The 27,087-nt window shown below is 44.9% G+C and overlaps 1 protein-coding gene across 2 annotated transcripts in view; it reads left to right on the top strand.

The window, feature by feature from the left end:
• Positions 1–433: 433 nt before the first annotated feature.
• Positions 434–27,087, top strand: part of Dcaf5 (DDB1 and CUL4 associated factor 5) — a 101,053-nt gene continuing 74,399 nt past the window's right edge. The window contains exon 1 of one of the 2 annotated variants that reach the window (XM_028789248.1): positions 434–874. In XM_028789248.1, coding sequence (XP_028645081.1) covers positions 661–874 — 214 coding nt within the window. In that variant the 5' untranslated portion in view covers positions 434–660. The remainder of the gene's footprint in view (positions 875–27,087) is intronic. The other variant, XM_028789252.1, reaches the window with a different exon arrangement.

Genomic DNA, 27,087 nt, shown 5'->3' with positions numbered 1-27,087 from the left:
GTGGTGATACATTTTTTGGAGGGGGCAGGTGCACTGACAACAGACAACCTCCTTCCAGACGTCCAGTCCAATCGTGGGTTCCCTCGCTTGCTCGCTTGGACAGGGAACTGGGCGCCCCAGGAGGCGGCGAGCAGCGCTGGGCGAGCCGCTGTCCCTCCAGGGAAGGAGGGTGAGCCCGCAGGCCGGCTGCCACTCTAATCGTTACGCGTGTCCAACTTCACAGAGTGCGGCGCGCCGGGGTGCACCAGGGCCGCCATCCTGAGTCAACCGTGGTTCGGCGCGGGCAGCAGCCGCTGCAAGCCGCCGCCCGCCGTCTCTGGGCAGCCGTCCGCGGGGGAGGGGCAGCTGGCGCCCGCGTTCTCCGGCCCGGCGGCCGGCGGAAGAGCCCCGCACCGCGGAAGCGCGACCGCAGCTGGGGGATCAGCTGCTGGAGGAGGCGGAGAGGCGGAGCCTAGGGGGGAAGGGGAGGGAGGGACGCGACCGTGAGGAAGCGGCGAACGCCGCCGACCGTCTGCACACCTCGCTCCGTCTGCCATGGCTGGTTAAAGAAGCCTCCGGCTCGCCGCGCGCGGGGAGGGACGGGAGGGGAGCGGCGGCTGGGCGTGCTGCCGAGGGAGGGGCGGCGGCGCGAGCTGCGGTGGCGGCGGCGGCGGTTCCAGCATGAAGAGGAGAGCTGGCCTGGGGGGCAGCATGAGGTCAGTGGTGGGCTTCTTGTCCCAGCGGGGCTTGCATGGGGACCCCCTGCTCACTCAGGACTTTCAGAGGAGACGCCTGCGGGGCTGCAGAAACCTCTACAAGAAGGACCTTCTCGGCCACTTCGGCTGTGTCAATGCCATTGAATTCTCCAACAATGGAGGCCAGTGGCTGGTCTCAGGTAAATCAACCCCCTCCCTTCCCCTCCCCGCGCCTCCCGCTCCCCTTCCAGCCGCCCCTTGCCCTTCCCCCCCCCCCCCCCGCGGCCCCCCGCCCCCCCCCCCCCCCATCCCAACCCCTCTCCAGCGGTGGGAAGTTTGGGTTTAAAATAAATCCCTTTGCGGGGGGGGGGGGGGGGGAGGGGGGGGGGGGGGAAGGAAGAGGGGGGAGGGGGGGGTGTTTTATAAAAAAAAAAAAAAAAAGACCTAAAATGGTTGACAGGTCTTTAATGCGCTTTATCCCAAGTGCAGAGTGGTCCCTCCAGATCCCTGCCCTACAAGTGTGGGTCGGGGAGGGGGACGAGGTTACGGTTTGACTAAGTTGGATGGCAAACTCTTCCTCTGCGTAGTTTAAAAGGTGCGGGGGGCACTGGGGGGAGGGCTCGTAGGGGTAGGGGGGAGGCCGAGGCGCGCCAAAGGCCAGGGGAAGCTCGAGCCCCGGTCCTCGGTGTCGTGGAGAAAAGGGGCCTCGGAGCCTGAGGCCGGCGGTGACAGAGCCGGACGCCGTGGGGCCGGCGGGGTCGGGCGGGTGGTGACGGGTAGCTTGAGAGGCGTCCCCTCCCCCGGGCTCTCTGAAGGGCCCAATCCCATCTCCCAACACGCAGTGGTAGCCTCTTCCGCGTCTTGTTTTTATTATGGTTCCGAGAGTGGCGAGGGCTCTGGAGACCCAGGGACACCAGCCTGAACTTGGATGCGCTGCTCGAGAGGCAGGGGTTCGGGACGACCCCCGGGAGACGTACTGGTGGGAGGTGGGCCCCAAGACCCCCTTCCCCCGGGGCTCCTGTTGCTGGGCTGCTCGCCTCCTCCCCCACCCAGTTCAGCTGGGCCTACTTGCCTCCAGGGTCTCCCCTCTGGGGTGGGGAAAGTGGTGCAATCGAGGCCCGGGCTCCGGCCGGGCTGTGTAGGCCTTGCTCCCTCGGGGCTCCTAGCGACAGGCAGCTGAATCGATAGCCTATCGCTCCCGGGGAGGCCCGGCCGGAGCAGCGGCGGCGGCGCCTGCGTACGCCGCGGCCGGGGTCGCTGGCTGCGGTCCGCTCCTCCCCTGGGGTCGCGGCCCCGGGTGAGGGCGGGTGGGGCTGGGCTCTCGCCGGTGAAGGGGCGGCTCCCTGAAACCCGGCTGCGCTGAGAGGGGCCTAGACCAGATCGGGCGTTTCCGCTCGCCCTCTTCCCCCGATCTTTTTCCTACACTGGGAGGGTTGAAGGGGAGCCCAGCACTGGACGTGGCGATTAACTTCACCCAGGTGGATCCCCTAATGGCTTTCTAATTTGCGTCAGTGGGCAGCTCTCCAGAAACTTCGGCGGTTATGGCAAAGCATCTGTCTTCACAAGTATCAGGCGGAAGTGCCACCATGAGTATGGTCCAGTTTGTGGGTAGCAGAGATAAGATGTCTGTGATTATTTCATGATAAACCGGGGATTTCTCTAGAACTGACCCCATCTTTTCACACTGGTTCATTTTCCCCTTGCATAAAGTTTAGACCCTAGATGACTCTCTGCCCCAAGAAACCTGATATACTACTTCAAGGCAGACCCTACATTAAAACGCTTTTCTTCCACACAACATGGTGTAGAATTTTATCTAACAAAATTAAAGCGCAAAAATGGAGAGAAAGACCCCCTTCTTTGAATGCTGTATCTGTGTTTGTAATACAGCTCTCTCCTGAGATTAATATATTACAACAGAGAGGCTCCTTACCCACGGAATGAGGGACTGTGAGGGTACTCTTACAATGAACAAATTAATTGTAACTAATCACACATGATTCCAGCTTAACACACTTTAGACATATATATATATATATATATATATATATATATATATATATATATATAATGCAAACACCATAACACCATAAAGTTCTCCCATTTAAAGTTAATGCATTTTACACTTTTTCATTTTGTTTTTCGAGACAGGGTTACTCTTTTTGTAGTCCTGGCTGGCCTCAGAGATCAGCCTATCTCTGTTGGGATGAAAGGTGTGCTCCTGCACCACCCTGTACATTTTGGTACACTTCATCTTAGTCAGATGGAGTAAGCAGAGGAGTAAGAGTTAATAAGTTTTTAAAAGCATTGGAAGAGCCACTGAGTTGTATGTACCCCCAGCATTATTCGGTAATCCTTCCCTGGATGTCTCTACAGCCTATCGTGGTTGAGCTCCGTTATCTCTAGTCTTGGCCAGTTTCCTTTCTTTTTAATTTCTGTTTAAGAATGAGTCTGTGTAGTTCAGGCAGGCCTGAATTCAATATGCCACCAAGGCTGACCTTGAACTCCTCACCCTGCTCTCTCTACCTCCCTAGGGGTGAGCTTATATCGCTTTCTTTTTGCTTTTAGGAGACAGGATCTCACACTGTTCTCCCAGGCTGTTGTGGAACTCACACTGAGGTTCTGACTGGCCCCAGGTGCCTCAGCCTCCAGAGCCCTGGGGTTGTAGCTGTGAGTCAGGAAGCCAGGCTCTTCAGTCTCTACTGTAGGAAAGGAGGACTGGCTGCATAGCTCAGGCTCTGGTTTTAGGTGTTCACTTCCTTCCCTAGTCCCGAGTTATCCATCTCCATCAGTCAGTACTTCCTGGGTTCCAGCCAGCCCACCTCCCCTACCACGCCTCCTAGCCTCATTCTTCCTGTTCTGTTTTTGTTTTCATTTCTGTCTACTCCTGTCCCAGCTCTTAGTCCTTCCAGAAGTCAGCTCTATTGGCCCATCCAGTTGGACTTGGATATTATCTATTTCCAGAACACACGTTTTTGTTAAAAGCAATTTACCTTGCATTGTAAGTGCAGCTTGTGTTAATCAAACGTTCTGCTTCCTACAAAAGGAAACCCCCTTGGGGATTCATAATTCTCCATTACTTGTTAAAGCTAATTAAAAAATATGTTTTCCCTTGAGAAGTCCCTCGGTGATCTTTCCAGGTTTAACAGTATTTGAAGTGTCATATTTACATGTTTTTTTTTTCCTATGGTTTATTGAGACAAGGTCTCATAGCCCAGGCTAGTATGGAACTCAGTATGTAGCTGAGGTTGGCCAATGAAATCCTTGATCCTCCCGATTCCACCTGACAGATGCTGGGATTACAGGCGCGAGAGCCCCCCCCTTTGTCATTTTTTTTTTCCTACTGACACTGTCCCTTATTAACAGTTCTCACTTGAGGGGTAATCACAGACTTGTGTGAGACTGACTGATACACTTATTCCCAGGGCAGAGGGATATCAGACTCTGGGATGGTACTTTTCTGCATCCTGTTGTCTTTGTGTCTTGTTCTGGCTTGGTGAAAGCCCTTAGAGAGACGGGCTACTCTGACAGACTACCTCTAGTTAATTGTTTACATTTACTCATAGTTTGAGTGGGCCCACATTTTTGTAACTAATACACAGGATTTGACAGAATTAAGACCTAGGACAAAAATATCTCTGTGATTTCTGTGGCCATCACAGAAGTGATGTATTAAGGATACATCACCTTCCTGTCAGCTAGTCTGTCTGAGAGAGTACAGTGAAGTACAGCAAGGGAGAGGATGGTTGATACTTTGCTATTTGACACTTCATTTTTAAAATTTTAAATTTGTATTTATTTCTCTTTTGTGTATAGTTGGCTTGTGTGCATGTATGTCTATGTACCATGTCTATGTCTGGTGCATTTGGGGCTCCTTGGGATTGGAGTTACTGATGGTTGTGAGCCACCACGTGATACTGGGAATTGAACCCAGGTCTCATGGAAAAACAGCCAGTACTCTTAACTGCTGAGACATCTCCCTAGTCTTATTTGATACTTTCAAGTTGTGAAAACTGGCCATGGTGACACACATTTGAAACTTCATCCACTTGGGAGGTTAGAGCAGGAGAAAGTAGCCGATCTGAGTAATTCAGCAAGAGCCTTTACTTAAAAAGGAAAAAAAAGATGCTTAGCTGTATGTACACACATAGAGGGATGGCCTAGTTCTCAGGCTCCCCGTTCAGCTCTCGCACTCTGGGATATACACATATTCTCCTTGAACTTCTGATCCTCTTGTCTCCACTGACAATCCAATGACAGGATTATAGGTATGTGCTTCAACTGTGAGTGGCTTTAAGGAATATTAAAATATTTTCACCAAAGAAGTTACATTTGTTTTTTTTGTTGTTTGTTTGTTTGGGTTTTTTGTTGTTGTTGTTGTTGTTGTTGTTGTTGTTTTTTCGAGACAGGGTTTCTCTGTGTAGCTCTGGCTTTCCTGGAACTCACTCCGTAGACCAGGCTGGCCTCGAACTCAGAAATCTGCCTGCCTCTGCCTCCCAAGTGCTGGGATTAAAGGCGTGCACCACCACCGCCTGGCATTCTTTTTTTTTTTAATTGACCAGAAGGCAGTATCGCTGTGATACCATGCAGACAGTATGGTATTGTGGCATGACATGTAGTTAAAATCATTGCCAGGCCACTTAAACCTGTGGCTTCACATTACTCAGCCTCTTGTACAGCCACCGTACAGGTCTGTACAGTGGGAATTCCAGGCCTACCTGAAGGGTTGTTGGTGAGATTTATATTGGGTACTGCACGGAATCATAATAAAAACCTGTTTGCTTTCTTACCTTTGTGTTACTTCTATGGTGTCTCTCATGGTTGCCTGACACTGTTGGTAATAGACCTCTGCAGATTGGGCAGACAGTATGGTTTTGTGACTTTTTTGTTGCCATGCTAGAGATTGAAGTCAAGTTCTGGGTACTCTAGGCAAGTGCTCTACCATTGAACTATAGCCTTAGTTAGTGGATTTTTTGTTGTTGTTGTTTTACTCTTTGAGACAGGACCTCACTGTGTATCCATGGCTGGCCTTGAACTCACAGACATCCACCATTCTCTGCCTCCTGAGTGCTGGTAAAAGTCTTCATCACCTTTCCCAACAGCCCTTAGTATTTTTGAGATATCTCATTCCCACGTTGGCCTTAACCTCTGGATCCTTCTGCCTTGCAGCCAAAGTGCTGGGATTATACATGTAGCTAGTTTTATGACTCTGTGAAGAGGCAACGTTATATGGGAAACACCTGGGATGGGGTGATGTGATTTGACGTTTGAAGTCTTAGCTGTAGTCACAGACTGTGAGGGTTTAGGTAAATTGCTTCATTATCCATTCATAAGATAAGGTACTAGATCGCCCCAAGTACAAGCTAGATGGTGATGAATGGTCAGTGAAGTCACTGTTCATGAAAGTGCTGAGGCTAGGGATGCAGCTCAGGTGACCGAGGGCTCGCCACTCAGGCACAGAGCCCTGGGCCCTGGCCCTGGCGCCACATAAACTTGGCACAGGGCAAAGCTGTCAGAGGTGTTCATGTGATCTAGTACTGGAGAAGCAGAGGCAGGAAGTTTAGACATCAAGGCCATCATTGGCTACACAGTGAAATTGAGGCCAGTCTAGGTTCCTATTTCCAAAGAAAGCCAACCTATAAAAGCACACAATAGGAAAAAGGAAAGACTGAAGAGGTAGTGACAATGTACATACTGGAACTGGGAATGTAGTTCAGTGGTCAAGCACTCGCCTAGCAGGCGTGAGACACAGAGTTCAAGCTTCACAACTGCAAGTGAACAAACTACACCAAAGTGCATCCATATAGCTAACAGGTTAAATCCAGGGTATCCCTTATGGATATGTAGTGGTAACCTTATTAATATCATTAGGATTGCTTGCAAGAAACACTCATCCCTCAGATAATAACGTAGCATATATTTATTTAAATTTATATGCTTTGTAAACATACACATATACTTATAAAGAAGCTAATCAAAAGCATAAACTAGACATTTAAAAAGTAAGCTTTACACAGCTGGAGAAATGGCTCAGTGGCTAAAAGCACTGGTTGCCCTTTCAGAAAACCTGAGTTCAGTTCCTAGCAGCCACATGGTTACTTAGAATCCATAACTCTTTGAGTGATTGTTGAGTACCCTCCAAGTTGAACATCTTTGAGATAGATTTTTTGTGGAAGACCAATCAGAAATAGCTCTGTAGGTATCAGACATGGATTATAGATTGCCTTCTTACATGTTACTTTACTGGTATGGATGTTTTGTTGCATGTATGTGTTTGCACCACTTATGCCTAGTGCCTAGAGGGCAGAAGAGGGAGTCAGATCTTAGTTACTGAGGGGTGCAAGCCACCCTGTAGGTGCTGGGAAATAAACACAGGTCCTGTGTAAGATCAGCCAGTGTTCTTAACTGCTGAGCCAACTCTCCAGCACCTATAAGTGTAAAGGTTTATGTAAATAGAATCTTAGCAGTTGAAAAAGGGGGTTCTGCTCTTTAGTATGAGAGTTTGCAGTAATATTATTTCCCTTTCATTGAGGTCTGAGGATTTGGATTCTGTAGAGCTAGTGGATTAATGGCTCATATAAAGTTTCATATTTCAGTGAGGTTATTTTATCATTCTGGTGCTTATGACTAAATATTAAGAAAAGTACTTTTGGAAGCTTTTCATAACAGCAGTTATGCTGTTCCAAAGTGAAGAACTGGGAATGGGGAGAGGCATTTAGTTGTTTGGTTATGGTTTGTTTTTGTTTTTGTTTTTGTTTTTTTTTGGTTTTTCGAGACAGGGTTTCTCTGTGGAGTCCTGGCTGTCCTGGAACTCACTCTGTAGACCAGGCTGGCCTCGAACTCAGAAATCCGCCTGCCTCTGCTTCCCAAGTGTTGGGATTAAAGGCGTGTGCCACCACCGCCCGTCTTGTTTGGTTATGTTTTATAAAGGGAGCTAACTGTTTAGTCTCTTACATTTACATGGGCCACCAACATCATTGTTGTAGGGATCCATAGTTAGAGAGAGAGAGACTGAGATTCTCTCCTCTTGCTTAGTTACCTTTGACAAGTCATTCATCCTGCCTTTCCTCATCTGTGCAGTAGGGTCAGCATCTCTCCCAGGGCTGGGATGAAGCCTGATGAGCTGTTTCATTTGATACTCACAAATGAGCAGAAGTAAAGACCTGCTCAAGTAGTGTTCAGCTCTCTGAGTGTGTTACTTTGCCAGTGTAACCCATCTGTAGTTTCACTGTCCTAAGCATAGTTGTTTGTATTAAATTGAAGGTGTCCTATAAGGGGAGATGTTGCAGGATAGATTTGGGCAGTCTCTCCTGCTGAATCTCCACTGTGAAGTTGAAATATACATTTTACTTTTGGAGGTCTTTGGTTCTTTCCTAGAATATTTGTCAAGAAGAGGAATTTGTTATTCATTCTTATGATTGGTTTTATGAAGTTCAGGTAGGCTTTGAACTCATTTTGTAGCTGAGAATGACCTTGAATTGATGACTCTCCCCTTACCTCCTGTGCTGGGGCCACCCCACACCGCTTAGGAGGGGGAGCCTGTCAGAACTGTATGCAGTTCTGTCTTTATCTATTCTGGTTGTACCACTTGGCTTTACTACTTACTTTGAACCTCTGAAGATAGTCTTTCTGAGTGTTAGATAAGCTGACTCTGCTTGATGGCTTAGTAAAAATACTTTAAAAGTTATTTTGGGTGCATGGATGCATGCGCCCCTCCACAGGCATGATGCTTGAGTGTGGGCCCCAGAACATACGTCAGGTGAGAGGGAAATTTTTATGGAGTTGGAACCTCTATATGGTTCCCAGGGATGGAACTCAGGTCCCCAGGCTTGTACAGCAAGTATCTTTCTTTACCTACAGAAGTAATTTTATGGGGAGTTTCTGCCCCATTCTTTCCTGTTTAGCTCTCTAGCAAACAACACAAAGACATCAAAATTTATTAACAAGCTACAATCCTAAACTGGCAGGTTCTGAGACTATGATAACCCAGCAAGGCCATTAATACCCAGATAAATGCCACATTACTTGCCAGCTGAGTTGTGCTCTGTTTCATGTGTGTCCTCAGTGTGAGCTGCTTTTGCCCATGTGCTCATGGTCCATCCTGCCTCATGCCAACCTCCTTCGTCCTCTATCTTTTTTCTTCCCCTATGGTCCTACCTGAGACCCCCTACTTGATCTCAAGTCCTGCCTTTCTCTCCTGCCCTTGCCTAGGTTCTAGCCTTTTATTGTCCAATCAGAGATTGTTGGGGAGCGTTCTTTTATAGCACTTTGGTTAATACAATGCCCATGTCCAGATTGCAACCTGATCTTGGGGCACAGAACTCAGCATCTGAATACACAGCACACAAGACCAACCCCAACATTTATCCTCTGTTCCATCTCAATAGCCCACTTAATAATGGGCCATGGGAAGAACAACTAAAATTTGGATGTTTGGCAGCTTTGGTTTAATCTCCGAGTGTTGGTGGGTGGTGGCAGGTAGGGTCTATATTGACTCAATCTTAGAATTGTTAAAAGATAAGCTTTATGATGTTAATTTGTTCTTTGCAAAAAGTTTTGTAAAAGTGTAGGCAGTGATATTATATACAAAAATGAAATCATAAACTACCCAGAAGGTGTGGATGGAGGGTCTGGTGTAATTAGAAGAACTTGTAGTTTCCTACATTAGAAGAGTTAATGACCTTTTGGTCTGGGAATGTTTACATTGCAACAGCTACAATCTTAATAACTCCCCTATGGATCCTTACTGTTTAGGTACCGAAAAAAACGTTTTCAGTGTCTAGCTCTATTCTAATGATTTTTTTCTTTTGAATAAGACATTCACAATAGTTATCAGAATATGACAGTTATAAGAATTTTCCCGTCTATTTGCTGTTTTTATTTTGTTTGTTTTGAAACAAAGTGTTGCTTTATTGCTTGGGCTTGTCTTGAACTCACAGATAACCAGCTGCCTCTGCCTTTCGAATCCTGAGACTAAAGCTGTGTGCATTAAACAAAATTATTTATGGGGCTGGAGAAATGGGTCAGTGGTTAAGAATACTGGCTGGTCTTCTAGAGGACCCTGATTCAGTTCCCAGCACCTACATGGCAGCTCACAACTGTCTGCAACTCCAGTTCCAAGGGATTCAATACCCTCACACAGACAAAACACCAATCAATGAACATAAAAATAAAAATAATTTAAAAATTGTTCATTTGTGTGCATATGTGAATGTGGGCACTCAAGTATTATGGTGTGCATGTGGAGGGCAGAGAACAACTCTTGGAATTCAGTTCTTTTCTGCCACTTTAGAGCATCTAAGGATTAAAGTCAGTCATCAGGTGTCTGCAAGCATTTCTACTTTCTGGACCATCTTTTTTTTTGTTTGTTTTTTGTTTTTTGTTTTGTTTTGTTTTTGTTTTTCGAGACAGGGTTTCTCTGTGGAGCCCTGGCTGTCTTGGAACTCACTCTGTAGACTAGGCTGGCCTCGAACTCAGAAATCCGTCTGCCTCTGCCACCCAAGTGCTGGGATTAAAGGCGTGCGCTACCACTGCCCGACCAAAAAAAAAAGTTTCTGGACCGTCTTGCCCACCCTTATTTTGCTTTTTTGTTGTGTGTGTGTGTGTGTCTGTCTGTCTGTCTGTCTGTCTTAGAGATTGAAACAACTGACTCATCCATGCCAGGCAAGCATTCTTTCAATGAGCTCTATCCTCAGCTTCTATTTTACAAATATTTGCTAATGATAGGAAATTTGATTTAAAGAAAAAGTAATTTTGGGGGCTGTGTGGCAAGATGGCTCAGTGATTAAGAGCACTTGTTGCTCTTCCACTGAACCTTCCAGAGTTCCCAGCACACACATCAGGTATCTTCCAACTGCTTGTAACTCTAGCTCAAGGGGATCCGACACTCCCTAGTGGCTTCTGCCAGCACCTGCACAAATGTGACATACAAATGCACAAACACACTTAAATAAGAATAAAAAATAAAGGAAAAATAATTCTTCCTACTTTGGATGCTGTTGTTAATATCTGGATCACATTTTTAGCCTTTTTGGTATGTGTGTATACTTTTTTTTTTTTTAAAATCGGTGTCTCGTGTAGCTGAGGCTGCCTTTAAATTCCTGGTCCTCCTATCTCCATCTCCTGAGTGCAAAGTATAGATTGTGTAGTGGTTTGAATAAGAATAGTTCCCATAGCTTGTCATACATTTGAGTATTTGGTTCCCGCTTGGTAGAAGTGTTTGGGAAGAATGAAGAGGACTGGCGTGGTTGGAGGAGTGTGTCACTGGAGGTAGGCTTTGAGGTTTCCAAAGATTTGTGTGATTCCTAGTCTTACTCTCTTTGCTTTGTGGTGTGGATCAAGATGTGAGCTCACACCGGGCGGTGGTGGCGCACGCCTTTAATCCCAGCACTTGGGAGGCAGAGGCAGGCGGATTTCTGAGATCGAGGCCAGCCTGGTCTACAGAGTGAGTTCCAGGACAGCCAGGGCTACACAGAGAAACCCTGTCTCGAAAAACCAAAAAAAAAAAAAAAAAAAAAAAAAAAGATGTGAGCTTGCTGCTGTTTCTTCACTCTGTCATCATGGACTTGAAACCCCCTGGAACTGTAAGCTAAATCAAAAGCTTTCTTTTATAAATTGCCTTGGTCATGGTGTTTTATCAAGCAGTGGAGAAGTAACAAGGACACTGTGCTTGCAGGTAGGCATCACCATTGCCTAGTAAGCCCTTCATGTGGAGGCAGGGACTCATGATGAAGCCCATGCTGACCTCATACTCTGATCTCTCTTGTCGGCCTCCCTAGTGTTCATATATAGGTGTATGCTACCATGCCAACTCTATTTTTAATTTTTTTTATTTTTAGGTGAGGTCTCATGAAGCTTGGGCTGACTGAGCTCACTATGTAGCTAAAGCTGGATGTTGAACTCCTGATATTCTGTCTCTACTTCTTGAATGCTGGGATTATAGGCATATATCACCATGCCCAGATTGTATGTGTTTTAAAAATAAAATTGGAATGAGTTCATCTCCACTGTTTTGCAACATTTTCTAATTAAGGTGAATATTTTCTTCGCATGTTATTGACCATTCTGAAGAATATTTTTCTTTTAACTTAGCAATGTTGCTGTTTTGGGGCTGAATATGTTTTTGTTATGGCGGGCCATCCTGTGTAAAGTTGCAGCCTCCCTAGCCTTTACTCAGTATTCCTGTGGTAACTATAGTTCCTATTTTATAACAATCAAAAAATGTCTGTATGACACGCTCAGTGCCGATGGGGATGGGGTGGGGGTTGGGGGACAGGGATTGGGCGGTGGATGGGAGATGACTTAGATTTTTTAAAATTTCTGTAAAACAAAATTCTCAAAAACTTTTGGTTTCAAGACTTTTTTTTTTTACATTGAAACCATTGAAGGTCTCAGGAAAACTATGATTTTATTGCCCTAGAATTAAAATTAAAAATGAGAAAGTTTAAATACTCATTTAAAAAAGAGAGAGGGGGGAGGGAGGGAGAGAGAAAGAGGGAGAGACTGATTGAGATTGATTCTATCTGTCTGTTTATATTAGAGATAAGGTCTTGGTGTGTAGCCCAGGCTAGTCAAAAACGTACTTACTTTTTATTCCCAAAAGCTGGCCTTGAACTCAAGATCCTCCTACCTTACTCTCTGGAGTGCTGGGATTATAGGTGCCTTGCCATTACTCAGTCTTTTTTTTTTTTTTTTCTTTTTCGAGATGGTTTCTCTGTGTAGCTCTGGCTTTCCTGGAACTCACTCCGTAGACCAGGCTGGCCTCGAACTCAGAAATCCTCCTGCCTCTGCCTCCCAAGTGCTGGGATTAAAGGCATGCACCACCACTGCCTGGCCACCATTTCTCAGTCTTAAAGTTATTTATTTATTTATTTATTTTTTTTGAGACAGGATTTCTTTGTGTAGCCCTATCCTGAAACTTGCTCTATAGACCAGGTTGACCTCAAACTCAGAGATACCTGCCTCTGCCTCGGAGTGCTGGGATTAAAGGCGTGTGCTATCACTGTCCAGCTGCTTTTTTTTTTTTTAATCAAACTCGGGCTGGAGAGATGGCTCAGCGGTTAAGAGCACTGGCTGTTCTTCCAAAGGTCCTGAGTTCAATTACCAGCAACCACATGGTGGCTCACAACCATCTGTAATGAGATCAGATGAACTCATCTGGTGTGTCTGAAGACAGCTACAGTGTACTCATATAAATAAAATAAATCTTAAAAAAAAAAACAAAGCTCATGTATCCCAAGCTGGCTTAGGATGACCTTAAACTTTTCATCTCCTGCTTCTGCCTCCTGAGTATTGGCACAGCAGAGATGTGTCACTGTATCACAGTTATGCTGGGAGTTCAACCCTGGACTTCACGTATCCTAAGCAAGCACTCAGCCCACCTAGCCAAAACTGTTAGCCTTTACTTTCTTTCTTTAAATATATGTGTTTATTTATTTATTTGGGTGTGCAGAATGTTAGAGGACAAGTTGAAGGACTTGATTCTCCTCTCCTTCTACCAGGCCTAGCAGCAAGTGCATTTATCCGCTCAGCCACTTCACTAACTCCTTAAACTAAAACATTGAAATCACTTTACTAGTGTCGTTCCAAATTTCTCCTCAGAAATATCTTCAAACAAGTAGTTGAGTTCACTGTGGCAAATACAAACTTTTGGAATATCTTTTCACTTGAAAAGTTGAATTTTATCATTAGTTATGGGTAGCTGCTAATTATTTTCCTTGAGATCACAGGTTTATCTTGTTCATTTTGAGAAAATATTGCCAAATCCCTATCTTGTTAATTTGAAAAAAATATTGCCAGGTCCTTGAGTCTTAGACTATAGTTTGTCTAAAAAACTATATGAAAAACTATATGAAAAACATTTTTCAGTTTAAAAAAATGGTAGAAATGAAAGACATCCAGTTTAGTATATGATGTGGAACTCGCTGTTGTTCTGTGTGCTTGTGTTTTATTAAGAACTTGAGTTTTGTTCCAGGACAGCCTGGGCTATACAGAGAAACCCTGTCTTGAAAAACAAAAAACAAACAAACAAAAAAAGAACTTGAGTCTCATCATACAGAATATTAGGGTGTGTGTGTGGCTGAAATTTGATCTAATTATTTCATCAAGGACATGTTAAATGAAAATGGTATTTTTTTTTTGTTTTGTTTTACTGCAAGTGATTAGGAGTTAGATTAGAATAACCTATTGAGGGGCTAGAGAGATGATTCTGGTCAAGAGCATTTACTGTTCTTGCAGAGGACTAGGTTTGGTTCCTAGCAGCCACCTGCTGACTTACTACGATCCATAACTCTAGCTCCAAGGGATCTGACATCTTCTAACCTCTGAAGGGCACCAAGCCACACGCATGGTACACACGCATATTTATAGGCAAAAGACTTCATACACGTAAGATTAAATAAGCATAAGACATTTGTTAGATTTTTGCACGTAGCTTAGACAGATAACAACAGACCAATGGTTCCACAAAGTGTGGGGGCGTGTTATTTAGGGCAGAGGGCAAAGGTGGGGAGAGAAACGGGAGGAATGGCAGAGAGAAGTGGAGGTCGGCCATGACCATGTGGAGAGAGGGAGAAGGGAAGGGGGGAGGGGCGGGGGGCAGAGAATCTGCAGGCGAGGGATCAACTGATCAAGAGAGGGAGGAGGGGACAGGCCTACCTGGCTGTTGCCAGGTAACTGTGGGGAGGAGCATACCTGGCTGCTGCCAGGTAACTGTGGAGGTGGAGTTTAGACAGAATACTAACATTCCCATGTTTTGGTTTAATTTAAAAAGAAAATTAGAAAGAGGTGATGGCGAAGCAGGAATAGGGTCGTTGTGATATCTGGCTACTTCCTGCTGGCATTGGGGGCAATGTGTCTTTAGGGGGAACCTAGAAGAATGGGTATGGGGGATGTTTGTCCAGTCTTAGGAGAGTTGGGTGTTTCCTGTTGTCCAGGGTCTATGGAGGGAGCCATCTGAGGATAGGTCAGAAGGAACAGGTCCAGTAGAAGCAGCTGTGTGTGACAGGAGATGGAACATCTGGAGGTTGCTTCTCTGGAGCTGTTCTGTATGTGCCTGGACTTGACAAGATGTAGGAAATAAGATTAAGTACATTTGGAAGAAAGAAAAATTTTCTAAGATGTACATTTGAAACTCAGAAGGATCCCACCCTCTGTAATAGGTAGTAAGTGGGAACTTTAGGCAGATGTACTTATCTGGATGACATCTATTTGGTCCATGAGAGGTAGATCTGAGTGGGTTTCCTGTAACTTATAATTTTATAAAACAGATAACAGCATGAGTTAACAACACAAGCAGTCTTTAAGATGAGGCTTTGCTGGATCGTATAGTGGAATGTTTTATTAGAGTTAGGCAAGTTTATAGGAACTTAGATAATATTAGGACAGTGACATAGTAAGAAGAGGGAATATGAAGCATTTAATTGATGGCAACTGAGTTTAGGTAGTGAGGTAACAGATAATATCTGTGAAAGCTTAGCCGTCAATGTAGTCAAAAGTCTGAGAAAGAGTAAACAATAGTCTACCAGTTATATATTATTTAAAAAAAATGACAGAGTCCACTAGCCAACAGTTCCTGTAGTCTCCATAGTCTCTTGGGCGAAGTCAGTTTAGCTTCCAAGTGTAGAAGACACAGGGCTTTTTCTGTGGAATGGGTACACGTGACATGAGAAATGACTTACCTTGGTTTAGCCAAGTCATTTGACTCAGAGGATCCAGTTTAGTCCACTGCGTTTGTTCACATACAATCCAGGCTGTATCTTCTAGGTGTCCAAGTCTTCTGAAACCATCTTGGGTTAACTGTTAGAGGCTTTGGGAATTCTGTCAGCCATAAACTACTTAAGTTAGTATTAGCAGACTTCTGACAAGATTGAGAGCCATAAGGATTGGTTGTAACTGAATAGAATTTAATAGCAGTAGTAAAAATCTATCAAGACAGTCTTTCCTATTCTGTCTTAAGTAACTTTGACGGGTTGTGTAGGTAGAGAAAAGCACATTTTTGTATTAGCAAAGAAACATTTAGCTAGAACCAGAATAAGAAAGCTGGATTGTACGACTGGTGGGTTGGAGCTGTGAGCCACAGGTGCTGCAAGCGGTGTCGACAGGGCGGGACTTCCTACTAGCTGCCGGAAGTTGCTGCCCAGTGACTCTGGCAGCTAGAGTCTGAGTGGGCAAGGAAAAGCAAGCATGTCCCATATCACAGCAATGTTCATGTTAGTTGTTTTTGTAGCAGAAGGTACTGCTAGCACTCACTTTACAGGTCTCCGGTAGAGAGGGAGAGGGAGTGAGCCTCTAGCAGGCTCGGGCAGCCACGCCCTTTGTGTGGGTACCAGTTCTAGGCTAGGCTAGTGAGCGTGAAACCTGCAGATGTCTGCTAGAGTCTCAGCAATTCTCTGTTTTGGTTTAATTTAAAAAAAAAAGATTAAGACGGGCGGTGGTGGCGCACGCCTTTAATCCCAGCACTTGGGAGGCAGAGGCAGGCGGATTTCTGAGTTAGAGGCCAGCCTGGTCTACAGAGTTAGTTCCAGGACAGCCAGGGCTACACAGAGAAACCCTGTCTCGAAACAACAACAAAAAACAACAACAAAAAAGAAAGACTAGAAAGAGGTGTGGGGTTGAGCAGGTTTTATGGCTAAGAGAACCTGGGGTGGGGAACAGGCAGAACACATGGAAGGAGTATAATGGAGGTAGATGAATGTTCAGACATAGAGAATTTCTTTCCAGTTACCAGACTGCTGGCAGTATGTGTTAAGACTCCTTAAAATAATCAGGTCTAGGGTGCCATTAAGTGGCCACTTTAGTCCATTATCTAGAGGGTATCGGATCCAGACCTTATTGCAAAGGCGTATTAATTTGGAAGGTCTCAACTCAGGCGTTAATCTTAAAGATTTGAGGTTTTTCAGTAGACAACCCAGTGGGGTGTCTTTGGGTATGGACGAAGACGATGTGCCCATTGAGTGATCATGGCTATTACCACGTTATCAGCTGGCGTCCCAAAAGAAAAACTGGTAACAGAAATCAGGCTCAGCCTAGATAATCAGGTTGTCACGAGACAATCTAAGGGCCACGGCATAGCTAGCCCACCAGAAGCTAGTCAGCCAGGAAATAGCTGCCTGGTACCAGGACTTCCGACAGCTTCAAGAGCTTGGGGGGTGGGGGAGCTATTTCCGAGAGGGAGAAATCACCCAACAGGCCAATGTCCTAAGTTGTAGGTCAGCTAGAGGCCAGTCATATGGACTGGGGCCATGAAAAGTCAACCCCTTAGTCCAGGAAACGCTGGCCAGGTGTCCAGGGTCTCTCACACCAAATGGAAACTCCTTACCAATTAATATGCTGGTGTCTGTTTTTGAGTTTGTGTAGTCTGATATCAGGAAAGGTGGAACCGGGGGATCTGCGTGCCTGTCTTGCTACCCAGCCCACGTGGCAGAGCACCACGTGGCAGAGCACCACGCTGGCAGCCTCAGCAGCACAGCTCACATGGTGGAAGTTTGGCGAGCCTCGCAGCAGCTGATGGTAATTCACGCGGTTGGTGATGGCGGGTAGCTGCAGATGAAGTCCATGTGGTGTAGCAGTGGCGGCGGTGGCATTGCATCCATCCTGCACTGTCACAGCAGCTGGAGCTGGTAGCTGCACGGGTCTCGAGGTCCCCGAAGTCTTCGAATCTGAGTCTAGGCACCATTGTTAGATTTTGACGTGCAGCTTGGAACAGACCACAGAGGTTCCATGAGGGGGGAGGTTATTTAGGGCAGAGGTCAAAGGTGGGGAGAGAAACAGGTGGAATGGAGGAGAGAAGAGAGAAGTAGAGGCCAGCCATGACCACGTAGAGAGAGGGGGAATGGAAGGGGGAGGGGACAGGGGGCAGAGAACTTGCAGGCGAGGAATCAACGGAGTAAGACAGAGAGGAGGGGCAGGCAGCCCCTTTTATAGTGGACAGGCCTACCTGGCTGCTTCCAGGTAACTGTAGAGGTGGAGTTTAGACAGAATACTAACAACATTATAAAGAATACACTGATGACCAGTAAAATTTATAGAGTTGCTCTAATCAGCACTAAGGTGTAAGTGGTTCATCCACCATTACATTTGGACTATTGATACAATTTAAGAAGTATATTGGCTGGTGAGGTGGCTGAGTAGCTACTAATATCCTTAGTTTGATAACCGGAATCCACAGTGGTTAGAGAAAACCCAAATCCTAAAGGCTGTCCTCTGACCTTGTAGTTTGAATGAGAATGGCTTTCATAGGCTCACATATTTGAATGTTTGGTTCCTAGTTGATGCGCTGTTTAGGAGGGAGTAGGAGGTGTTGGAAGAGATGTATCATTGAGGAGTGGTCTTTGAGGTTTCAAAAGTGGATACCTGCTCTCAGCTATTGCTCTAGCACCACACACCTGCCTGCCTCCATGTTCTCTGTCATGATGGTCTTAAACTTACCCTCTGAAACTGTAAGCCAGCCCCATGTTAAATGCTTTCTTTTCTAAGTTGCCTTCAGAGCAATAGAACGGTAACTAAGACAGAGTTGATACCAGGGAGTGGTACCTGTTACTGTGACAGGCCTGACTGCACTGCTTGGTGGTGGAATGCAGACTTTGTCTTAGGAAAGTGGTTGAGTGCAGTAAGCATATGGAAGACAGTAATTCTGAGAGCAGTGTGCAGTATGAAGCCCAACTCACAATTTCATAGTGGAATAATATTAGAAGCTGGATGAGAGAGCATTTTTGTGATGATTTGGCAAAGAATATGGCTGTGTTTGGCCATTGTCCTGTCAGATGGTAAATTGAAAAGTTTTGGACTAATGTCATGGGCAGAGGAGATTTCAAGACAGCCTAGTATGAATTGTGTCATGCGGTTATTAGTAATCACTCTTATGTAGATCTGTAATGGAAAAGAGCCAGCCAGGCCAAAAAACAAACCTCTAAACATAGAGTTTAGGAGGAAAAGAGCACCAGGGAAAGTAATGGTGGATCCAAGTCCTGAGCTCGAGGAGAGAGGAGTTTAAAGAATGGGTTACTGACTAAATGGGATGAAGGGAGTGGTACCCAAGACCCCACCCAGCTAAGCTTCCATGGTGTTAAATGCCTAAAGAATCTTCTAAAGGAAAGGAAAGTTATTTCACAAGGGAAAGCATCAACAAGTCAAATCTATGCAAATTAATTCCTCAAATGGGCCAGATTCTATTCTATGGAAACTTGGCAGCTTTGACCAAAGTGATTCTGGCTTTAAAGCCAAGGATGCAGGAATAAAGAAGTTGTGGAATTCCCTCCACATTTCAGGAAAGCTGCTGAGGCCAGGTGTGTGACAGAGGTGTTCCTGCATAGAGTGCCCAGAGAGGCCCCTGAGCGAAGCTGTGCAGGTGAAGCCTGGGTTTCACTGGAGACCCCAAGATATTGGAGATGCCAGAGCCATGAGACACCTGTGGAGGAGAGCTGCAGACAGGATGTGGAGCCAACTCGAGTGAGAAAGAAATATGTTTCAGTTAAGAAAGCTGAAAGGAGTGGGAGATTCGAAGAACCATATAATAAGCCCTTTGACATCGTGTGTGGAGTTTCAGGATTTGGAGTTTGACCTGATGGGTTTCAGTCTTGCTTTGGTCCAGTATTTCCTACCTATGCCCCTTTCCTTCATTTTGGAATGTGTAATGTATAGTCTGTGCCGTTATATGTTGTAAATATGTAATTCTTTTTTTTCTCTCCCCCCCCCACACCCCCAGGGGTTACAGTTAAGAGTTTGTGTTGATGCACTGGGGAGATTCTAAGTTTGAGGCCAGTCTGGTCTACAGAGAGAGTTCCAGAACAGCTAGGTCTACACAGAAAAACCCTGTCTAAAAAAACCACCACCACAACAACAAAATCAACAAAAAAAGAAATTGCCTTGCATCTCAGAAGAGACTTAGGACTTCTAAACAGTCTTGAGAATTTTGAAGTTAGACTGAATGTGTTTTATATTATGGTATGGCTGTAGGCCTATGGTGTCCAGGGAATGGGCCTCATAGGCTCATATATTTGTATGTTTGGTTCCCAGTTGGTGTACTATTTAGGAAAGACTAGGAAGTGGGGCCTTGTTGGAGAAGGTGTCTTTGGGAAGTGGGCTTTGGAGTTCCAAAAGCCAGACCCAGTCTCTGTCTCCCAGTCTCAGGTTTGAGGATCAGATGTCAGCTTTCAGCGTCTGCTCCAGAGCCATGCCTGCCTGCTTGTTTCCACCTTCCCCACCATTGATGGTCAAGGATTCACCCTCTGAAACCATAACCATGTCCCCAGTTAAATGCTTTCCTTTTATAAGATGCCTTGGTCATGGCGTCTCTTGTCAGCAATAGGATGGTAACTAGACAGCCCTCTATATTCTCTCTTGAATGCCTACTCACACAAATTTTTTAAAAGCAAACAAAAATTTGTCAGGCTCATTGAAACATACTTATAGTCCCAGCTATTTGACAGGGTAAGGCTGGAAGATTTCTAAGGCCAGTCATCTTAGTTGGACCCTGTTAAGTACTAAGGGGCTAGTGCTTTAGCTTAGTGGGAGTGTCTAATGTCTTCAGTCCCTGGATTCAACCCTTAGTACACTGAAAGGGCAAAAGAAACGTTGTTCTGGCTTTGCAGACTTTCTGAAGAACACCCCAACAGTCTTTGAGACCAGATGTCTTAAAGCCCATTATGACATTATATAATGTCAAACATCTATATTAAAATGTAATCAATTTTTGTTACACTTAATTCTTGCTTTTTTCATACTCCTTGTAGCTAGATCATCTTGGAAATCAATTTTTCCTTTAGAACAAATCTTTAAAAATGTAATTTTGAACTACTGAGTATGAATAATTTTTGTATTTTAAAAATATGTTTTGTAGGTTGGTTAAGGTGGTAGGGGGCTTAGGAGTTCAAGACTAGCTTCACATAGCCACATACTGAGTTTTAGGCTTGTAATGGTTTGGGCTTTTCTGTGTCCACCCCAATTCCTGAATAATGACATGGAGGTTTATTTATGAATTAATGCCTAGGCCTTAAGCTAGACTTGTTCCCAACTATCTTGTAACTCAGTTATCCTGTTTATATTAATCTAAGGTCTGCCACATGGCTGGTTACTTCTCAGTTCCATAGTCCAACTTCTTCCATCTCATGGCGATGTTTTCCTCATCTGACTCTTTCCTAGAGTCCCTCTCTTTGTCTGGAAGTCCCACCTCACTATTCTGCCTTATGCAATAGGCCATAACCAATCAGGAGATGCCTTAGGCAGGCAAGGAAGGACAGAGACACATCTTCACATGGTGTACAAAAAAAAAAAAAAAAAAAAAAATCACTCTAACAGAGGCTAGTCTGGGATACATGAGATTCTGTCTCTTAAGAACCAGAAAAATACATTACCAAATAGTCTTCTAAAGATGCTTGAATTTATGCTTAACTCATGTGCAGTTTGTTCTGAGATTCTAACTTATGTACTTTGCTGAGAATTATTTTATATTCACCTATTCAACTAATGTGTGGAAAATGGTATTATTTAATAAGTGCATAAAAAAGTTGCTTAAATTATCTTAAAACTGCCTTTAGTTACTAGTGAGATTGAACACTCTTATCTTAACCTTTGGCTGTTGTATAGCCTTCCTTTGGTTTGATTACAGTGCAACTGATTATTTTGTAACCTTTTGACTTTGTTAAAATAAGTTTTTCTGTACTTTCTGAGGTTATTCCACACTTACAGTGTTCACATTTGGGAATATCTCTGCCTCAGATTAGAGGCTGTCTCTTGGAGGTAGTGAAGCTGGCTGGTAACTTGTTTTCTAAATTTCAGAAGTTTGAACTGCACTTTTTTTTTTTAATTTTTCATTATATTTAAAGGATGTCATTCATGCTGTTGTTTAGCTTTCTTTTTCTTCAGAATTTACTTTATCGTATTTGTTCGTGTGTGTGCTCATGTGCACATGCACATAGAGTTGCAGTCGTATGAGTGCCCGTGCCTGTAGAAGTAACATGGTTCTTCCTCCCAGCCCCATGCTCCCAGAAATAAGGCTCAGACTCAAAGCATATTTACAAATACCTTGGCCATATAGTTGGGCCCTTCTCTGTCTAGATCATTACTTAAAACAACCCATTTATTCTAATCTACTTTCTGCCACGTGACTGCTTACCTGTGTTCAGGTACCATGGGTCTGTCTCTCCACATCTTCCCTGGTGTACCTTCCACCTGACACTATCCGAGAATCCTTTCTGCCTCCCTGATGTTCCACCTCCTAATTCCTGCCTAAGCTATAGGCCATCAGATTTATTATTGACAGGTGCCACATTCATACAGTCACAAGTTATTCTCTCTCTGTGTGCCTCTGGCTACCAGAAGTCCATGTTGGATGTATTCCTTAATCACTCTCCATCTTAGTATTTGAGAGAATCTCCTACTAAACTTTTGCTCACCAATTAGACTATGCTTGGTGGCCAGCAAACTCCAGGACCCTCCTATCTCTACCTGCTAGGCACTGGGATTACAAATATATGCCACTGTACCTGCTCTTAACCCCGAGCCCCACAAGAAGCTGTAACTTCATTGGTGATATAAATAGTGCAAATTTAGACCCAAGCTGTTCTAAAAAAAAAATCTACTTTTTTTTTTTTTCTTGACAGGGTCTTATTGTTTAGCACTGGTTGGCCTGGAATACAGGGTTGTAGACCAGGCTAGCCTTGAATTCAGAGATCCATCTGTCTCTACCTTCCGAGTGCTGGGATCAGAGGCATACACCACACTCCTGGCTTGTAGTTGCCCTTTTGAAATGTGGAACAGAAGTCCTTGATTTTAGATAGTCACATTGTCATGACATTTACAGGCTACCACCGTTGGTCTTCAGGGCTCCCTTTGCGTTCAACACATTTACTTGTGACTTGACCAAGTTTATGTTCTTAACTTCCATACCTGTTGCAGCAGCCCCTTCTCTTCTTGTGGAGTTGGAGTCTGTTTTCTTGAATATCTGAAGTACTTTCACCTCGTTTTTCAGCAGTTGCCAACTATGTGTGCTGAGATAAGTCTTCAGTGTTGGCTTCCCACAAAGCTATGCAGGCGTCTGAGGTTGGGCTCCTGTACAGATCAGGTTTTGTGGCGTGCAGAGGGTGTTCTTAGATTCCCGAGTAGTGCCTCCAGCAGTCCTGGATCTGTCGACTCCTTTGGGATGTCACCTTCCTTCTCTTCTGTTGCTCACTGGTTCCTCACTGACATTAGCTGCTGCCACCGCCTCCTTGTGTGTGTGGTATGTGTTGATCTCAGTAGCTCTGCTGCTCATCGCTATGGGGTTCAGCCTGAGACTGTGGCAACTGTAGCAGAGGTGGTTTCTGTGGCTTTTCCAGATGGAGGCAGGAAGAGAAGAATCCCTTGATTGGTGCTTTTTAAATTTAAAAAATGTTTATTTTAATTTTATTTATTAATTTGGTTTTTCAAGACAGGGTTTAGCTGTGTAGCCCTGGATGCCTTGGAACTCACTCTGTAGACCAGGTTGGCTTTAAACTCATAAATCCTCCGGTCTCTGCTTCCAAGTGCTGGGATCAAAGATGTATGCCACCAGCACCACTCAGCAATTGTCTATTTTTAGTCTTTTAATGTAAGTGCTTGGGACTGAGCTCAGGTCTTCCTGTTGACAAGCACTCTCCTGACAGAACCATCTCTCTAGTCTCTCTAAGTTTATTCTCTTAAAAACAGCATTTGAAAGGAATTTTGTATTACTATAATGTCTATCAAGCTGTGGGCTTTACTGTGTTGTTTTTTTGTTTTAAATATACCTTAAACTACAAAACCCATTTCTCCAGTGTCTAGAATCATCTATTAGTGTTTAGGAAGCCCCCCCACCCCCGTTTCTCTAACTGATGGTCGCACCTTAGGACTAGTGAGCTTAGCCTTACCTAGTTCCTCATGGGCAAAGTCATCCCCCAGGGATCTTTCTAATCCTATTCTTTTTGTTTGTTTGTTTGTTTGTTTGTTTGTTTTTCGAGACAGGGTTTCTCTGTATAGCCCTGGCTGTCCTGGAACTCACTCTGTAGACCAGGCTGGCCTCGAACTCAGAAATCCACCTGCCTCTGCCTCCCAAGTGCTGGGATTAAAGGCGTGCGCCACCACTGCCCGGCTCTAATCTTATTCTGAGACTGCTGTAATGAGAAAGGACACTTGAGCCCAGTAGATTTCATCTGTTTCTGTCCAGGAGTTAGAGATACCATCTAGGACTGACTGGATCAAGTTCAGATTTTAAAGCTATAACTTTATTATATTCCAATGCACTAGTTACCTGATTCTAGAGAAACCACTTTATTTCACGGGGTTCTAGGTATTCAAGTGGTGCTTTGATGCCCACTACCTATTTAATGCAGAGAGCTCCAAGCTAGGAACCAAGGCAGGCAGGCCTCAGTTTCTTTTCCCTTCTTCCTGAGCAGGATCTCATTCTATAGCCCACGCTGGCTTCAAATTTACCTTGGTTCTTCTGCTTCCCAAATACTGGGATTACAGGTGTAGGCCACTGTGCCTGGCCCTTACTTTTGACCTTTAAAATAGGAATAACTTTGCTCTCTTATCTGTTTGGAGGTATGAAATGAAATTAGATAAACAGATTTATCTTTCTTTCTTTTTTCTTTTCTTTTTTTTTTTTTTTTAAGGTTTTTCGAGACAAGGTTTCTCTGTATAGCCCTGGTTGTCCTGGAACTCACTCTGTAGACCAGGCTGGCCTCGAACTCAGAAATCCACCTGCCTCTGCCTCCCAGGTGCTGGGATTAAAGGCGTGCGCCACTACTGCCTGGCCAGATTTATCTCTCAAAAGGAAGTATTCAAAGCCAGCCTGGCCTTCAGGAGACCACTGGGGTAGGGGGTGGTGTGGGGGTGGTGTGGGGGTGGGGGTGGTGGAGGGGTGGTGGGGGGGGGGGGGGGGTGTGGGAGAAACAATGATCTGGCTCCAGAGACTGCTCCTTAGTCTCTTAGTCTCTTAGTCCCCAATCCAGCCTATTGTCATTGAAGAGCTACTGAAACCAGCCAGATTGAATGGCCAGGTTGAAAACTTTTTAAAAAGACAGTCAAATCAAGTTCAGCTTGATCCCAAAACTCCAGTGTAGCTAAAATGTAGGTAAAGATAGGGTGCTAGCAGATACCTGTAGATGTTATTCCACCTCTGGCTTAGTCTGTAGCCTAGGAATGCTTTGAATTTTTTATCCTCCTGTCTCAGCCTCCAGAGTAGTTTTAATTACAGGACTGTACAATGAGGCTTGGTTCTGCCTCTGGCAGCTTCTGCAGTGAGGGGCAAAGTCTCAATGAAACGCTTATCAGACTTGCCTGTGCTGCCTTTGATTCCCTCACCCAAACTCCCGACTTAAGAAGTGTCATTGAAAGTCAGCCTGGTGCCTTGGCAGATCACCCAGCCTAGCTTACCTGTGGACAAAACACAGCCATCATTCAGTGTACAAAAACTTGGGCGGGTGGTGTAGCTCAGCTGGTAGAGTGTTTGTCTGACACTTAGGACTGCCCGGGACCTAGCTCCACACAAAACCTGGTGTCTTATTGGTTGTCTGTAATAGAGGCAAGAGGATCAAGGATTCAGGGTCAGCTAACTACACTGGAGTTTTGGGATCAAGCTGAATATATATAAGACTGTCTTTTAAAAAAGTTTTCAACCTGGCCATTCAATCTGGCTGGTTTCAGTAGCTCTTCATTGACCATAGGCTGGATTGGGGTAGACTAAGGAGCAGTCTCTGGAGCCAGATCACCCATACAGATCATTGTTTCTCCCACCCCCACACCACCCCCTGTCCCAGTGGTCTCCTGTAGGCCAAGTTGGCTTTGAATTCCTGATCCTCCTGCCTCTACTCGCCAAGTGCTAGGATGGGTTTCATGTGATTCATAGTCTTATATTACCTAAAAGAATTTGAAAGGCAAGGATAGCTTCATAGATGATATTTTGTAGAAATGAGGGTGTTTTGAGGTGTGTACACTTTATATTGTTATCATCATCATGATCATTATTATTATTGAGAAAGGGTCTTTCTACATTGCTCTGGCTGTCTAAGAACTCACTATGCAGATCAGGTTGCCCTTGAAGTCACAGTCTTGCCTCCTGAGTACTAGGATTAAAGGTATGTGCTACTATGCCTGGCTCAGCTTAAATTTCTATGTGTTTTTGAGTGTATATGCTCATGCATGTGTTTAAGTGTACCTGCTGCAGTACCCACAGAGACCAGAAGAGGGCATCAGATCCCCTAGAATTACATGAGGTTGTAAACCACCTGAAATGGTTGAGGGAAACCAAACCTAGGTTCTCTGGAAAGAAGCAATTGCTTTTCATTACTGAGCTATCTCTCTAGCCTCTATTTTGGCTTTTTGAAACAGGGTCTCACTCTGTACCCCAGGTTGGCCTAGAACTCAGTATTCATATCCCAGGCTGGTCTCAAACTCATGGTAATTCTCCTTCCTCAGTCTCCTGAATGTTGGGAGTACTTCACTACTCCTGGTCTTAAACAATAATTTTAACCAGACTTCAATTGCTAGGCATTTAGAGGGTTTTCAGTCTTGTCTATTGCCTAGCATCTCAGGGTCCTCCTTCGCTCTTGGCCTGTGCTTGCCTAGCTTTTTGAGGAAACTCAAAGCAAATTGTTTCCTTCTGTGCTGAGCTTTCTGGACTATAAAGTAAGAATGTCAGATGAATGCTTTAGTAATGGTTTAGGGTTTTGCATAGTCTGCTTAGTGCTCAGGACCTCTGGGAACGGGTACTCTTCTGTGACTTCAAAGCTACTATAGTGTTGTTGTTGTTGTTGTTGTTAATTAGTGATCTTAGTTCAAAGTGAAATGAATTCCCAGAATCCAGACTCAGTAGCTGTACTTTCTCCTGCTTTTAGAGAAGCTGAGGCTGTGTGGTGTCTGATGAAACTGTCCTTGGAAGCCTGGTCTTTGCTGTGGCTGTTGCTAAGTGGTGGAACACATTCGTAGCATGTGGAGGCCATGGTTTGGATCCTTAGTGCCATCCAGAACGAGCAAACAACAAATGAACGTACACTCGAGTTTGCTTGTCCTTTGTGTGGCACTAAAGGCCTAGCCATTTGTAAGGTTCCTTTGTGCTTTCTCAGGCACTTAGGAGAGATGGGGCCCTGTGACCCTGAGTGGCTGGGAACTTGATCCTGATTGGATGGTGTGGAAATGAAGAAAGGGAAAACACACACACAGGACAATTGGGACCCAGTGGGCTGTGCTCACTCCTCAGAGCGGCACCAAAGTGCAACATTCCAGGGCTTCCAAATATTTATGTACAGCACAGCACAGCACAGCACAGCACAGCACAAGCAGTTGGCTAGTCTGGGGAGGTCTTTGTAGGGAGGGAGCAGTATCAGGTTACAAGTATCCAGGAGGAAGCTACAGCTAAGGGTTTTGTTTGGTTATCTCTCTCTCTCTCTCTCTCTCTCTCTCTCTCTCTCTCTCTCTCTCT

This window comes from Grammomys surdaster, unplaced genomic scaffold (assembly GCF_004785775.1).
Source record: "Grammomys surdaster isolate TR1022 unplaced genomic scaffold, NIH_TR_1.0 127, whole genome shotgun sequence".
Lineage (NCBI taxonomy): Eukaryota > Metazoa > Chordata > Mammalia > Rodentia > Muridae > Grammomys > Grammomys surdaster.
Note: the sequence above shows the minus strand (reverse complement) of the source record. Positions and strands in the feature narration are given on the sequence as shown.